We start from the raw sequence: 17,484 nt of genomic DNA, 5'->3' as shown, positions 1-17,484 counted from the left end.
TTTTTCTTTTTCTTTTTCTTTTTCTTTTTCTTTTCTTTTCTTTTCTTTTCAAGTTTTGCAATGCCTATTTCCCAGGTCAAACTTAAGTCCATTAAAAGACTGAAGATCCCTTAGGCTGAGACATAGACAAAACACTGAGTAGTGCCTTATAACAGGCAAGCTCCAGGAGCCTGAGGGACATAAAGACCACAATATGGTGTGTCCACAGTTCCCCCACACCAATCAGTCAGCTGTTCAGTAGGGCTGCAGTGCTGACAACTTTGAATATAAGCATTTACATTTTGCTGAAAGGATTTTTGCTAGCACTTAAAAAGGGTAATTATCAAGGAAATGACTGAAAAACAACCGTGGTTACAAAAGTTAGCATAGGTGCTTGTCCTTCACCATGCATTTGTCACACATATCTTGACTCAGCATGGCATTATTTTAGGTTTACACTGCTATAACACAGTACTATACACTGGTTCTCTGATAATTTTTGATTCTAGCTTTAGATGACAAGTTCAGGAACATTTTAATTGATTTGTGACTGACAATATCATATTACACTTTGCTGTATTAGGCCAGACTGAATGTTCATAATAGCACTGTCTGGTCTTAAAATCTGCAATGTAGTTATTCCCTATCCTCAATGCTATTATTTGACTCAGCACTTCTTTTTTGGCCCCAGACTTGTACAAGCGTCATTTCCCTTTGTTTTTCTGGCTCTATTACTTGAGAAGGGTGGAGAGGTTTTGGCTTCTTTGTCATTGTTTGGGCACTTTCAAGCTGATAAAAATCAGTTTTGCTGGGCAACTCCTCAATAGCTCACATGCTAAAGTGGAGAATATTGAGCAACTTTTTCCAGATTTTGCCTGAGATTCACTCAGTTGAAAGACTATGCATAGAGCCTTCAGTTGCATATACAAAGGGGAAAGTTTCTTTGATGAAAGCCAGGAATTTAGATCAAAACACAGTTTATTTTCCCAAGGTTGATAGTTAAAGGATAGAAAAAAAAGCTGTTTTATTAGGACCAGAAATCCACTTCTTGATCTTAGAAGACTGCATTTTGGGGAGGGCAGGAAGCTGTGCGGTAATGACAAGATCAGAGAATTCACTTCTTGTTTTTCTTCTTGTGCGGAAGCACTTCATAGGAAGAGAAAAAATAGTAGCAAATTAATATAAAAAGAAGCGTGGTACAATATATAGTTAGTCAAACACGAACACTCTAGATCTTAATCTAAATCCTGTGTGCCCTACCCATGTAAGTAGTCCATTGATTTCAGTGGTGTAATTCTTAATGTAGGCAGACTTTAGCCTCTACTCACTAATAGGAAATTTCTGTTTCTGGCAAGAGAAGAAAAGTAGTGGATCCAAAACAAGAAAGCCTAATAAAACTGCACCATTAATGAAACATTTACCTTGATGTTTCTGATCTTTTGCTTACTTGAGGGATTAATAGGCACCCAGGCTATTCGACTTCAAGGCAATCTGGAGGTGATCCCTTACTTAATCTGTTTTCTAAGGCTAGTCTGTATGGGGCACTGAATTCACCTATAACTCTGGTATGTAACAGCTATCTTTTATTATGTTTCTCTATGACTCCCGTTGTGAAAGACTTTTAGACAGACCAGATCAGGGAAGGTCCCTTTTGCTGCTGGGTGATTACAGCACCTGTTGAAGCCTAGCCCTAAGTATTCAAGGAAGTCCTAGAGATAGAGTCCAATTTCTTTAACAGAATTTCCAAATATACATTTAAGAGGCTTCCCTCGGTCTTGAAATGTAAGACCCTAAATAGCTAGTGGAAAAACTTAATCTTCATAACCTCAGACTTTATGTTCGCCTGGTTTATTTTCGTTCTGTAACTGATTCTGTGTTGAGAATTTTTTTTCCACGCCTGTAACTTTTCAGACAGAAATGTAGTTGCTGAGAGCTATGCTTCTGGAGCTTGGTAATATTTTTTCCAAGTATTTCACAAGAAAGAGTTAAAGGCATATATGATGTAAGGAAGTGGTGTTCCAACTTTAGCTTTGGCCAACAGATGGTGAAACAAATGTTGTCAGCAGACAAGCAAGATGACAGCGGCAGGGAAAATATGAATACCAATAAGAAAACACAAATATGACATCCATTACTCTAAGAGAGGCCTTAATTCAGCAAAATATTCAAGCATGTGCTTCAGTTTCATTGAGTTAAGATCATGTGCTTGCTGAGTTAGCCTTAAAGAGACATTACTCACTTTATGTTCTTTATGTCAAATACCTCAATTGACAAAAAATATTGTCATTAATTTTCTGAAGTTATGAGAAAGCTGTTGCATAAAATAGTTAATGTGATTGCAAAAAAAAATTTTAAACAACTAATATATTCTGCCTTTCTGCCTGCCCACATGAGTATCCATCATTTGTTTCAAGAATATCAGAGCACCCTCCAACCGAGCTTCCATAACCTGGAGGTTAGGTCAGAACATTTTAAAGATGGATAATCTAAGCATGCAAAAGTTATAAGAATCAATGAATATTCTACTGAATTTTGGAGTCCAGAGCCTTGGCTCTGTTAAATTAATGCGTACTTTTGCCACAGACTTAATCTCAGTCAAGCTTTAGCCATGCACACACACGTTCACACATGCATATATCTATATACACAAATGTATGAATAATACATTTTTGCAATGGTATTGAGAAGACCTTTTAAAGCAGATGTCTAATTATATAAATATAATTTATAAATATAGTCAGGCATCTGTTTAACAAATTATAAATACATTCAGACATCTGTTTTAAGAATGCCTTTCCAATAATTTTGCAAACATAACTAAGTGACAGAAGTGATTCAGGGCTGGATGCGGTCGTGACATGGATGGTAGAGGGAGAGGATGCCCAGACATTCAGCTGTTACTCCTGCCTGTGACCATATGAAGAGAGTGGTGGCCCAAAGGCTCCTTCTCCAACTCCCCTGGGGTAATTTGACAGCATGCCTCATTCAGTAAACCYAGACCTCCAAAATAAGATCCTGACGCAAATAGCATCTTCTAGGAGGACATTACAATTAGTAATAAATACCACTGGTATATTAAGGCAAATTTGAGCCTTATTGTACACAGAAGAGACACTGTAAAGAGAAGACATGGTTTGACAAAGGTGATGCAGTGAGTCTGTGACACAGTTAGAAGGASAGCCTGTATTTCTTGACACCAAGCTCTGTGCTGTAGTCACATGTACTCCACGTGATGTCTTGTGGCAGGAAAGGGTCGTTGTGCTAATTGTGTCCCTGGTTCTGTTGCAGATGTATTGTGAGAGGTTTATATGTATCCTGAGAATACTTGGAACCACGCTCTTTGGGGTGTCCCTCCTGCTCGGGATCACCGCTGCTTACATCGTCGGCTACCAGTTTATCCAAACGGACAATTACTATTTCTCCTTTGGACTCTATGGTGCTATTCTGGCATCACATCTCATCATCCAAAGCCTGTTTGCCTTCCTAGAACACAGGAAAATGAAGCGGTCGCTAGAGACTCCAATCAAGCTGAACAAAACAGTTGCCCTTTGTATTGCTGCCTATCAAGAGGATCCTGACTACTTAAGAAAATGTTTACTTTCTGTGAAAAGATTGACCTACCCTGGAATTAAAGTTGTTATGGTCATTGATGGGAACTCGGAAGACGACATTTACATGATGGACATTTTTACAGAAATCATGGGTAGGGACAAATCTGCCACTTATGTCTGGAGGAATAACTTCCATGACAAAGGTCCAGGTGAGACAGACGAGTCTCACAGAGAGAGCATGCAGCATGTATCTCAGCTGGTCCTGTCCAACAAAAGTGTTTGCATCATGCAGAAATGGGGTGGAAAAAGAGAAGTAATGTACACAGCATTCAAAGCACTGGGAAGAAGCGTGGATTATGTACAGGTAGGTATTAAAGCACCAGGTCAGTGCCAATTCAAACACACTTTGAAAGAAAGCAGCTTTTGTATATTTTGTGCAGCRCGTTAGAGCCCATCCTAGTCCCTGATGAACACAGTGCTCCTTTCAGTCTGTTTGGAAACAGCTTGACCATTAAAAGTATATTTTGCTACCTTTTAAAACGGTCAACCTATCTGTGAATATGTTAAATCTGTGCAGCAGCTACTGGAGAATTCTGAAATACTTCAGCACTGCTCCCTTATCAAAATGGTTTTGCTTCAAGTAAGGCCAATGGTCTCCTAAAGACCATTGCTCTAGTCAGGTAAGTCAAGATCTGAGGTAATGTTTCATTTTGTGAGGATGTTAGCAGCCCTGTACACAAGCAGGCAGTTAAGTATTTGGTGGTGCTAGGGAATATCTCAGAGCAGTGGTGGGGTCTGTAAAAGAGATGGTCATATTTTAAAATATTCAAAGGCTGTGTGGACTATTCCATAAAAGGGTCAATGTGCAGCCTTGAAAGAAAGATTTCTTCAGCTAAAGCCTGAAGGACCTTTTGCTTCATCACTTACAGCTGCATTACCTCACTCACCACGACTTGGCCTTTACAGCCCTTATGACACTACTCACTTAAAAATGAGTTGGACTGGGTCRTCTCTCCCTGTCTCCAAAGCAGCAGAGACACATTTCTTTCCAGCTGCCTTGGATCCCGTGAAAGGTTTTCTATGTTTTTGCCTTACACCTGGAAGCTCTCCCTGCTCCTGAAAACAGTCCTGCTGACTACAGGAAATAGAAGAGGACTTGCTTAGAGAAAGGCTTTTGTAGGATCAGGGCCTTTATCTAGACACTGAGAATCATTAGTTCTTGATCAAGACCAGCAAGGTTCGTTTGAGTAATCCCTCAGAATATGAAATRATCTTAATTACTCAGCCTCAACTTTTTCCTGACCCCAGACCTCCTCGTTCTGCTCCACCTTTAGCACTCTTCTCTTGTGGGGCACCAACTACCWGCAAGGTGCTCTCTGTGGACCCTGGGAGGTGGTGTGGCTCAAATGTACACATCTCTGAGGCTAATACCTGCCGTTGTGCAGGTCTATGTGTGCACAGCACGGATGGCACAGCAGAAAGACTGCTAGGTACCTGGTCTCAGAGCCACAAGCTCTCCAAAGACAAGAGAAGCAGAAACTGAAGAGCTGCTGGGAACTGGTCTGTTACCAGAGTTTCAGGAGTAAGGAAAACATTTAAAACTCATCTTCTGCTACTTCCAAAATTCAAACTGATCTGTTATCTGAAAGCAATGGGCTTAGATTTTCCATTTTCTTCACTTTGGTTTTGTGTTGTGAGGGACTATGATGGGTATGGAAATGCTGTTGTTCTGCATTGGCATGGTTTTATAGTCACTTTGCATAGGAGTATCAAATTCCAGAGATAGAAGGCAGAGAAACAGGTTCATTACAGTTTTCGTCTCTTAGTTCAGCTCAAGGCACCTGGAAAAAAGTGTTTCTATTTCAACAGGCATACTCTAAACTGAGAAAAGAGATATTTCTGTTTTTTTCTGTGCTGACCTGATTCAAAAGTCCTGATGAATGTTTCAGGAACTGTAATGCTACTGTAAGGCAGCCACCAAATACTGCATTAATGATTGATGGCAAAGTTACAGCCCACTCACGTTTATATTATAACTGCAGCAACCTGGTGGTCCTGGTTACTACACAGTGATGATGCAACACAGTTAAGACAGTGTTCTAGGAGTGAATGAAAGTCAAGRTTTTCCAAATGATTCTTTGGGCAGACCCGGAGTAAATCACTTAAAACCAGTCTGAATTTTTAAGGCCTGAGCAATCTTCATTGATGATCAAGCACTTAAAAAAGATGGACCAGTCAGCATGATCGCCAACGCCTGAAACTGTTGACCTCATTATTCTTAAAATGTGCCTAAGGGTTGTTGGATAGAAAATCAAAAGTAGATAAATCAATGTAGATAAATGAGATGTTGCTCATTAGAAGAGTCTTGTTAAATAACTGAAAGCACTGTGAAGGCTTTACCTCCCTCTCGGAGGAGGTTATGAGGGTACAAGTGATCAGTTAGTGCAGTTAAACTGACAGAATGTATTCTGATGATCAGCACTCATTTGTCTTTGGGGTTACTCTGCCCTGTACTGCCAGCAGAATCATGACAGATAGCTGGGTACATATACCCTGCTGTGCTTAGGTGTGAAGCCTCTAGGGACAGGTGTCATCCCACCAAATGTGGGGGCCTACAGCTGAGAAAGTCACCCTGGGCTCTCCTACAGTCAGTGCAAAGCTGGTTGAAACAGTGAGCAGAATTCAGGGTGCAGTTCACTGCAGCTTAACACAGAAAACTCTGTGACCCAGGGCAGCGAATTTCAGGTCACTCAGCCCTTATGTGAAAATATGACAAATTGGCTATGGGACGGTGCTGGGACAACCTTGCAGACCTTGCTGTGTTTTATTAGGACTCCTATATGTTTACCTTTCTTTGGACATCTCTTCACCTGGAAAAACCTCACCCAGATGGAAAATGACAGTTTGTCAGGTTTGCACCAGAAGCTCAGACATGTCCACTGTGCAGATAYGCCAAGGACACATTCTGGTAGTTTGTAAATAAATTCAGTGTGTTCAGGATTCCTCATGTCATATTAGCAGTGTTGCTAACATGCAGGTTTTTCTGCTATAGATAAATACATCCAATGGGGTGAGGGTTGCTCAGCTGCATGAAGTTTTGGAGGATCTCAAAGGAATGCTAAGGATCTGGGGACAGGGCTGATCCCAACTGATTGCTCACAGACAGAAGAAATGGTGATATATATCATACCAGTGCTCTCTGCCTGAGACCAGGGTACCCAGCAAATTACAGAGCTGCTGCACGAAGCACTCTGAGACATGTTTGTCCAGGAAGTCCTGGACAGAAGTATAGGGCATCCTTCCTCTTCAGCAGATTTGCTTTGCTTCCTTTTTATCACTGAGCAGTGTCACTGATGACAGCTTTCCACCATAGCTGGAAGAACTTGTTGGCCAGGTTACAAAGGTCCTTCTCAAGCTGGAGGCCTTGAAGTTAGCAGGAGCTGGAGATGCTTGTGGCTTTTCTCCYGACAGAAATATGCTTTCATCAGCTTCCGTCTTTCACCCCCCTCCAAGTGAGCTTGAAAAGGAAGCATTTTGGCAGATAGTCAACTACATCCCAAGCTACGCAGCCTGATTACACTGGGTAACCTCCACACTTGAATCTGGCCCGTAACAGAGTCTGCAAGCTTCTTCGTGCCCCTAAAAMCTCTCTTCCTTCTTCACAAATCAGAAATGAATCCTTCAGCTCCCCTGGAGCAAGGGGAATTACATTGAATTCAAAGGACACCAGAGTTAGAATTCCTGATCAGAAGCCTCATACGGATCTGACTTAACAGGCTGTTCGTTCAGAACTACTGAATTTTGCCACTGCYGTCCCCATCTGAAATCGCAAGAATGCAAAGTGTGGATAGAATGGAAACAGTATGAGAATTTACAGGGCAGGATTTAGGCAGTTAAAGGGGTGTTTCCTGGACAGCCTCCTTTACTAGAGTTTCTGGGCGTCTGAGAAATGAGTTCACAGGCAATTGGAGCACCACTTTCCACAGCAGCTGCAACAGGGAGACACCCGATTGTTTTAAGCAGACTGCAGCCCATGTCATTAACCTCAGAGCAAATTAGAGCAATGCCAACTGTCTTGCAAACCCGCCAGCCTGTCTGAGCCCTCCTCCTACTCTCTGGGGGAAAACCAGTTCCTAACGTACACAGTATTTAGTTGACTAGGAGTGTTTGTGTGGTTGAAACGCCTTGTGTGTGTCATCTATTTCTGCACTAGTCTCATGGAACGCTGCATTTAGGGACTTGCTCCTTCTGGCCTTACATCCATATTTTGTGTAAGAATACCAGAAGAAAATACCAAATAATTTCTATATACCAAATGTCAAATTCCTGAACTACTAATAACACACCATGCAACTAAAATTAAAAATGAATTTGTTCTGGAATCTAAAATACATATTTTACACAAATTGCTAAAGCCTTCTGTTAGTGCAAGAATTATTACGTTTCTTACCAGTCTCCTAGCTGACTCTTTCTTTTTTTAACAAACGTCTGGAATTTAACTACTTTCTCCTTCCCACTTACGGCAGTGGGAAACATTTGACCGGGGCTCTACAACCATGCAGCTGACATGGGGAGACCCTATGTTAGGGCTCAGCAGGAATCTGCAACACACCCGCAAACACTGTCTTGCTCTGCAGGGGGTACTCAGTTCCCCATCTTTGAGAGCATATCTCTTATTCAAAGAAGCCAGTTCAGTGTGCCAATAAAACAAATACAGCTAATACAGAAAAGAGAGGATTATTTACGTGTGCAGCCCTGATAAGCAATCTCTTTCATTCAGCATTGCTCCTTGTTGCCTGATACAAATGGCCTTTACCAGAAGGGTTGATGCAGATTCCAGAGAGAGATTTAATTGCATTCAGGAATATATGCATATTGAGTCTCTATGGTCATTTACAGGATTTTATTTTCTTTCCTAGTGTACTGCTTAACCCATTTTTCCCTTGTTTTGTCTTCCTTGTAGGTCTGTGATTCAGATACAATGCTTGATCCAGCCTCATCAGTGGAGATGGTAAAGGTTTTAGAAGAAGATCCAATGGTTGGAGGAGTTGGAGGTGATGTGCAGGTGAGTGCAATGATTTTCAGATTAACAGAGACATTTCAGCAGTAACTGTGAATACTTATTCCTATCTGGAAATAATAGAGTTGAATATATTGGGATATCATTATAGGGGTTCTTCTGAGACCTTACCCTTTCTATCCATTGATTAGAATCCCTTATTCTCAGATGCGAGCACTGCATGATAAGAACACCCACAGAAAGCAGACGAGTGTGATTCTCCCCAGTTTATGAGAAAAGTGAGACACTGGGATTGTCAGGATTTTGTGGCATCTTTGAGACTTTGGGTATAACTACTTGCCCACAGTGCCAAAGAAAATTTGTAAGGCATCAGGGAACTGAGAATAGATGTCCCAAGGCCAAGTCCAGCACTCCACATACTTTAATTATGTCGCTCTTAGTAGCCAAAATTTTTATGAATAAAAGCCTTTTTGAAATCCAGTGCATCATACATTCTGTGTATTGCTGGATTTCCTCTGCATTTCTGTCAGGCAGGACAATTGAAAGCCCCAAAGTCAACACAGTTCCACTCTTGTTAGGATTTCTAGCATTGCAGRTTTTGGCTGACAGCTGCAGCAAAAGGCTGCTCATTCCTTTTGAGACAATTGCTTCTACTACAATTTTCAGAGAGAAATGCATATGAACATTTCACTTGGGCTTGGGATTTGTCCCCTATAATCAGTGGGGCTCTTATGTGAGACGGCAGASAAAAGGTCACCTAAATGGGAAAGCATTTGCTGTTGAAGGCCCTGGTAGTCAAAAATATTTCAGGTATGTGGCTCTTTACTCTAGAAATTAATTTTMCCTCAGAAGTCTGAATATCTTTGCAGATCTGGGCTGACCACAAACCAGGCATCACACTTACCCTACATATGTGAGCACAAATGGAGGGAGATAGCRTAGGTTCAGCCATTAGGTGAATAGTTCATAAGTACCTGCACAGAAAAATGGGAAGGACATGTGTGCTCTGGGAGGAAGGTAGGCAGAATGAAGACTCTGTGTTTCTTTCTCTTTCCCAATTCACTTTCGTGTACAACAAATAATAAACYTGAACTGGGCTTGAGTCCCTCCATAAGTTGTGGTGCTTCTAAAAACATTGTGAAATTAAGTTGAAACAGGGAAAATGAGTAATTGGCCTTCCAGCACACTGATGTGGCAKAAATCAGGGTCTTTGGAGTGAAAGGCCATATGCTTTTTCTAGTTGAAGAAAAATGTTTTCTAGTCCTAAAAGGCCACAGATTTCCCTGAAAATCTCTGTACTGACAAGATACTTGGCATCTTGTGTAGGGCTGRTGCAGACACCTTGTTACATGTCTCGTTGCTGCATCCTCCAGCACAAGTGGATGCTGAGTATGTGACAGTGAAGATGGTGACTGGGAAACCAGCATGCTCTCATATCTTCATTTAGCATTCAGTCTCTTAGACCATGTCTATGTAAGTCTGAGCTTTTAGTGAACTTTGGGGAATATAGAAAAGACTGAGCCCTTTATGTGTGCTGAAGCATGACTCTACTTGAGATACGACAGCTAGACAGTCATGGCTGAGGCATCTACTACCTTGCATCACAGCATACTGTTGTCTTGGGACACACAACAGGGCTAGTATTTCATCRACAAATCAGACCAGGCTGTTTCTTAGGGGACCTAATAGTAAGTCTAGGGTCAAACTTCTACGGTAAACCTTATGCAAACTTCTAGGGAAAACATACTGAAAATGTAAACTAGAGATCATGCTTTCAGCCTGCCTTATGCTTTAGCAAATCTTTAGGGGAGGTGCAAGAAGCTCAGCCCTAAAGCTGCTTCAGCCTGTGCCTGACTGGGCAGAGAAGCAGGAGGCCACCGCTGAGACTCCACCATCTCCTCTTGGGGGAGGCTGAGCCCGGCAAGTCCTTAATTGGGAATGAAGAGAAAGRAAGAATGAGTCAGGAAAGAAGCTTTTGGTGGAGAAAAGGAAAGGTTGAGAGAAAAGAGAGAACAACATTTGGGTGGAGTGGGTTCTTCCAAGACTTCACCTTGCCCTTCCTTTCAGTGTCCCGAACTGTATAGGTAATGCCTGGATTTGTCATGAGTTGTATACAGGAGCAAGGTTACCCCTACATTTTGGTAAGAGGTACTCTAGCCTTTTCAAATTCCTTTTTGACCCAATGTGCTATTTTCTTTCTCAAGAGCTCATTTAAAATGAAAACTTCTTGTGTTTTCAGATTTTGAACAAATATGATTCCTGGATCTCCTTTCTGAGCAGCGTGAGATACTGGATGGCGTTTAACATAGAACGAGCCTGTCAGTCCTATTTTGGCTGTGTACAGTGTATCAGCGGACCTCTGGGAATGTATAGAAACTCATTACTCCATGAATTTGTGGAAGATTGGTACAATCAAGAATTTATGGGCTCCCAGTGCAGCTTTGGAGATGACAGGCATCTAACTAACCGAGTGCTAAGTCTGGGCTATGCAACAAAGTACACAGCTAGATCCAAGTGCCTTACTGAAACACCGATAGAATATCTCAGGTGGCTGAATCAGCAGACCCGCTGGAGTAAATCGTACTTTAGAGAGTGGCTTTATAATGCRATGTGGTTCCACAAGCATCATTTGTGGATGACTTATGAAGCTGTAATCACTGGATTCTTTCCTTTCTTCCTTATCGCCACAGTCATTCAGCTCTTCTACAGGGGAAAAATCTGGAACATCCTCCTTTTCTTATTGACAGTTCAGTTAGTGGGCCTGATAAAGTCTACCTTTGCCAGCTTCCTTAGGAAGAACATTGTCATGGTTTTCATGTCACTCTACTCAGTGTTGTACATGTCAAGTTTACTGCCAGCAAAGATGTTTGCAATTGCCACGATAAACAAAGCAGGGTGGGGCACGTCAGGAAGAAAAACCATTGTAGTCAATTTTATAGGACTCATTCCAGTCTCCATTTGGTTTACAATCCTCCTAGGTGGCGTAATTTTCACTATCTACAAGGAATCAAAAAAGCCATTTTCTGAGTCGAAACAGACAGTTCTCATCATTGGCACAATACTCTATGCATGTTACTGGGTTATGCTTTTGACTTTGTACTTCGTTCTTATCACCAAATGTGGCAGGCGGAAGAAAGAGCAACACTATGATATGGTGCTAGACGTATGATGTTTCTGTGGGAAGTTACCCAGAGCGTTTTAAAGCAACCCAACGACCTTATAGTATTTGTGGCATCAGATGAATGTTGCCAAGGGAAATGGATCATTGCTGCTGGGAATAGGACATTTGTATTCCTCTGGGTTCATTTTCATCCTGCCAAAGTAAGAAAACAYAAACAATAAAAAAATGATTTTTTTTTCCAAGGGGGGAAAAAGCAAACCACACAGATTCAACCTGTTTGCAAGAAAATGGGAGGACTTCTTTGTTTATGCACTTTTTTAATGGTGCATATGCCTGACAGTGTTATGTTCTATATACCTCACTGGTCATGCTTATGTGTGTGGAAAGGAAGGAAAGGAGTTTGGAGAATCAAGCAAAGGATCTTACAACCCCTTGCAACCTAATTTATGAACTTCTCTTTTTTTTATAGTTCTGTTTATAGGAAGGGTCTTTTGTGTTAGGCTGCCAAATGTAATGCCAAAGGTAAATTTTAAGAGGCCATTGGCTGAGCTGTATTTTTATATTATTGTATTATTTGTGTGTGTATTTTTAAGCCAACTTTTTTTTAAATCACATATTTTATATTTTACTTATCTGCCAAAAAGCTGCCTCCCTGACATTTTGTTCTTTATCCTTTTAAATAGGTTTGGGAAAAAAAATCCTATTTTCTCCCTAAAAATTTATGCTGATTTGATATTGTTCACAATAGGAAGAATAAAATGTTTCTCTGCATTTTTGCAACTGATGAATGGTTATTTCTGTGAATAAAAATATTTAAATGTGCTCTTTGAATACATTTATTAGGAAAGGCCCAAGATTTCCATTTTTGAGTATATTTGTGCTTACAAAAAGGCCAAAGGGGTAGATATGTGCAATTTGGGGTTTTGTTTTGCTTGGATAACGTTGTAAAAGGGAACTTTGCTTCTCTGCTAAGAGCATACCATCCCTGCCATGCACAGCAGCCATGCAGGAAGCCAGGCCTTGACGCCATTAGAACAAATGGCATCTATGGAGTGTATAGCAAAGCTTTCACTGATCTTACGTGGGACTTACTTAATGAGTGAAAAGCTTCTGGTGTGGAGAAATAGTGGACACTCAAAACTCCTGTTGACTTCACTGGTGGTTGCAGTTGCTCGTAATCTGTTAGTACCAAGTAGATAGTTCAGATTTTTGAGTTTAAAAAAAAAAATACCTGGCAGGAAAAAAATGTCAGAACTTTCAAAATGTGGGTGTCTTACAATAAAACTTCTACCCTGCTCCTCTGAGAATTTACAGTCACAATAAAAATCAGCTTCTCTGACATCCAGTAAAATACAGACCCCTGTATTGAGCCCAATAATTTGTGTTTGACTAAAGCATATCTACCAGAAAAGAAGACAATTTTTATCAGAAAACTTCAAGTGATAGCAAATCCATCACTTCCTTGATTCCTAATCATCAATCTAGGACATTTATTTTGAACTATGGTTTTGAGAAATGATATTCAGGACTAAATTCTGCAGTCTTTCACCAGCCAAAGGAATGAGCCCTAATATGCAAGCAAAGAGCAACAGAAAGCCAGCTGCATACAGATATATGCCTTTTTAGATTCTGGTATTAAAAGCACTGTGGTAAAGCAGAAATCAGCATATGATGCTTAAAGAACTTAGAAGCATTTTCAGCTTCTCTTTTTTATGCAGACATGAATAGATTCTGCTGTAGATTGAACTGCACACACACTACCTTATTTGTCTGATTATCTTGAGGTACATGGTTGCTTGAAAGTCATACTAATATTATGTTAATGATCAGAGAGTTGATTCTTGTTGGTTACAAAATAAAACAGTATTAAAAACAAGCAAAAGAAACAGTAATTTTTTTTTTTAAAAAAACTTGACTATGCCTTTTAACTATTTATGATGTAAGTTAAAGCTTGGGTTAACATTCAAATGTCAAATAAATCCTCTCATTCTATAAAAAGATTGAATTAATTGCCTGTATTTATTCTAGCAATTATTCAATGTATTTCCAGTATAGGTTGTATAGTATAATTGTTACTTTCATAAATAAAATATTTTTGATAAGATTATGACTAATTCATATTGTTTCTGGTCAGCACTTTTGCTCTGAAGCTATAAAAATGCATAGCTTGAAGGGTGCTATTAGACTGTCACCTGCCAGATTTCTAAGTAGAAACTTGGCAACATGTAGCACAGCACCTGGGAACTGCAAGCCTGGTTGGAAGCATGGGTTGATCTGTGCTCTAGAGATGGTGCAGAAATTGAAAGTCGCAAGCCTGCCCCGCTACTTTTCCTTGGTGCCCTGAGAGCACTATATGTGGGTATCACACAGTCTATGCTTGCTCTGCTCGTGGCTRGTAAATTAGTTTGATCAAATCACTTCTTTCCTTTGTTTCTCAGCTTCCTGATTTGTAAAGCAGGAGTAATGATCTGACCTCCTTTTGGGAAGTTGTTGGAAGTTTATGGATAGAAAATATTGTATGATAGCTGCTATTTTCCAGCTCTCCTATCCACTGGAGGTTTCTACACTCCACAGCAGGGGAGGCAGAGGAGACCATGTATCTGGTCTCCTACCGCTGCACGTCAGCGTTATTTGTCAARTCTGCTTTGCACAGGAGCAGCCGAAGGGCATGCATATATTTACCTCTGCTGACTGTTASGGGCATCAGCCACTGACAGAGGGGCAGAGCGAGCTGAGGGCAGAGTGACGTCTCTGACAGCTCAGACCAGCCCTGGATCATCAGCACAGGTCTATGACCTAGCAGACAGTTTCTCACAGCACTTGTTAAACTATATCTGGACACTGTGACCATTTTGGGGCCTGCTAGTACAAGAAAGATAATGATAAACTGGAGCAAGTTCAGCTGAAGGTCGCTGAGATGGTCAGGGCTGGAGCACTTGCCCCATGAAGAGGGGCTGAGGGAGTTGAGCCGGTTCAGCCAGAGAAGAGGTGGCTTCACAATGGGGGGGGGGGGTGGACATAAAAGCAGCTCCCAGTAACTATAGGGAGGTTATCAAGAAGACAGAAGCAAGCTCTCCACTGTGATTCCTGGTGGGAGGACAAGAGACAACAGGCACAGATGAACAGCTCCCACCAGTACTGAAGTTCACTCCCATGTCTGTTCGCTGCATGTCCTCCCTGGCCCTGGGCATCAGCTGGCACCTTGTACACAGTAGGTCAAAGCCTTTCCCTCCCTGTGGCTCTGTGTCCACTCCTGCAACTGCAGGAAGACTGCATGGAGTAACTCATTTCACTTATACTGCTGGATAAGAAAGGTTTCAGCAGATAATTAGACTAAAAAAATCATTTTATTAGAAAAATTTAATTCTTTAAAAACACTCACTAAATTTGGCACGAAAAAGAGAAGAAATACTTTCTGTAAATCTGTTCATTTTAATCTCAAAATTATTTCCTTGTATTGCCAACAACTTTTGATTCTTGCAAAAAATAGAGTTAAAACCAAATATAACTCTGTGAGATATTTGTTAAAGAAAAATCTGTGCTTTGTCTTGATCTTTTTGAAAAACACAGCTATTTTTCAGCTACCTCTGACAGATAGTTGGTGCTGGACTGTATAAGAAACTGTCATAGGCTATAAATTCTAAAGAAAAGTTTAAAAAGAATCTTTCCAAAAAAATCCAGTGAATCAGCAATATCTTAGCTTCTTACTCATTTCCAGAATGGAGTAATTTGAATTCAAGAGCATCTGTTTGCAGAGATCAGGTGTGAAGCAAAACCTGAAGGAGCTGGAGGGGCAGCATGGAGGAAGAGGCCCTCCTGTTCTGACTGCTAACAAGCTTTGGTTTGGCCAAGAATCAGGATTATTTCAGTGGTGTAAGCRTGAATATTTAGCAGACCTTTTCTATAAGGAGGAAAAAATTCTGTCAGATATGTACTGCCAAGCATGTCTCGATGCACAAGCTGTTGTGAATCAGTCTGCTGTAAGTTCTGAGTTTTATTCTTAGCAGAAGATAAGATGGTAAAGAGGAAATAAAATACATAGCCAGAGCTGTTGATAAGGTTTGGTATTACTGAGGTTGTGTTGGAAAAGCCACTTTTCTCCAGAGTTAACACAATTAAGTTAAACAGTGCAATATTTTTCCCATCTTAGCCTAAAGTCTGCTGCTTCAGTTTCAGATCTGATGAATGAATGAGTGCCCCAGTCTATGCTTCTTTCAACTATATCAATTTGTTCARTAAGGATGCTGACTTTCCCCAAAATCCATTTTGAATTTTCCTAAATTTTTTTCCTATAATTGTTTTGAATAATCGCAGATTAGCCTTACAATTTCAATGAACTACAGCAACTGCAAGAGAAAAGAGACCTTGTAGTTACATATATACTAAATAAGAGGCCCAGGCTATGTATCTAAGCACTGGTACATGACAACCTGTAAGCATGGTCTCTGGTGTGTTTTTGCCCTGGGTAAGGCAAAATCCCAACATCCCAAACAAYGCTAGGGTGAAGTTAGGAAAGATGCATGGAGCAGGAACCCCCCAGGTTCAGGAGGCTGTAATGTTCAGTTACGTAGATATGATCCCTATCATGAGTTGATCTCAAGACTGGACAACAAACCCTGGCCTGTTTCTTTTACTAGATTAGCCATAAGCCACCGGTGCTCCACCGAACATGACAGTGCAATGTCAGCACACCCCTCACAGGACGTCAAGGAACATAASTGAGATCTCACTCTCAGGAGATGAGTAGATGTCATTAGTTCTGCAGCCCGGATGTCCCAGCTGAAGAACACTGCCTTGCTTCAGAGGGTGAGCCTGTGCACAAACCCTACCCTTTTGGGAGTGCTGGGCTAACAGTCTAGTGCTGGAGCAAGAAGTCTTCACAATGATGAGAGTCCTATCACTCTTCATAGTGCCAAACAGACATAAAAAAGGCCAGATAATCTTGAGCGGCAGCATCTCCTATGTAGCTAATGTTCACATCAATATTAGCTAATAGCAACTGACATGCGATTTCTCCCAGATATCAGCCAAGCATCTTTCAGACAGCACTTACTTCTTCCTATTTCTTCATTTCCCCACCGTACACACATCTGTATCTATCTACGTAACTACATCTATATCTATATTTATTCCTAGATCTTGGGACTGTAACAGTCCATTTCTCATAGCAAGTCAAAATCCTGACAAATAGCACAATTTCACCTGGGCTGGACTGGTATTCTGCAACAATGCTGCAGTCAGTGATTCTTTTTCCCGCTTATTTTTATAGACAACCCAGTGTATACTCAATCTCATATTCTTTAAAATAATCATGAAGGAAACCTGTTGGCAACTTAGGCTGGAGATAGGAGGAGGCGAAGCGATTTGTTAATGCTCTGACCTGCCATCTGGCTGAGCATGTCTTGTAAGGAGATTAAATGTTTGGGTGCAAAATTTGTGGGGCTTGATTCTGGTCAAAGGAAAGTTCAAACAAAACCACCTAAAAGGGGTATCCATGTAGCTCTTACCACAGATACGCCTCAGAGTTTAATGTAAACTAGGTATAAAATTTGAACTGAATGACATTTTTTAAAAATGACCATGGTGGTCTCTTTGGACACTTTCATCCATTAAAATCTCTGTCAAAATCTCTGTCAAAGGTAAAAGTTAAACAGGTACAAGCCAGGTTTACATTAATATAAGAACATATGCATTGTGAAAGCTTTGTCTACACAAGCATATCTGATATAACCAAAATCTTAGGGATTTTACTTATTGTAGTATAAATGTTATTTTGTTTGGCTTGGTTTGGTTTGATTCATATTTCTTTGGGA

At 40.7% G+C, this 17,484-nt stretch overlaps 1 protein-coding gene across 1 annotated transcript in view; it reads left to right on the top strand.

The window, feature by feature from the left end:
• Positions 1 to 13,715, top strand: part of HAS2 (hyaluronan synthase 2) — a 20,220-nt gene extending 6,505 nt beyond the window's left edge. The window contains exons 2-4 of the mRNA XM_085313792.1: positions 3,268 to 3,894; positions 8,494 to 8,595; positions 10,790 to 13,715. Coding sequence (XP_085169918.1) covers positions 3,268 to 3,894; positions 8,494 to 8,595; positions 10,790 to 11,719 — 1,659 coding nt within the window. The 3' untranslated portion in view covers positions 11,720 to 13,715. The remainder of the gene's footprint in view (positions 1 to 3,267; positions 3,895 to 8,493; positions 8,596 to 10,789) is intronic.
• Positions 13,716 to 17,484: the final 3,769 nt, after the last annotated feature.

This window comes from Rhea americana, unplaced genomic scaffold (assembly GCF_003343005.1).
Source record: "Rhea americana isolate MKP2758 unplaced genomic scaffold, rheAme1 scaffold_0, whole genome shotgun sequence".
Taxonomy (NCBI): Eukaryota; Metazoa; Chordata; class Aves; order Rheiformes; family Rheidae; genus Rhea; species Rhea americana.
The sequence above is the reverse complement of the archived record's forward strand: the minus strand, read 5'-3'. Positions and strand labels throughout refer to the sequence as shown.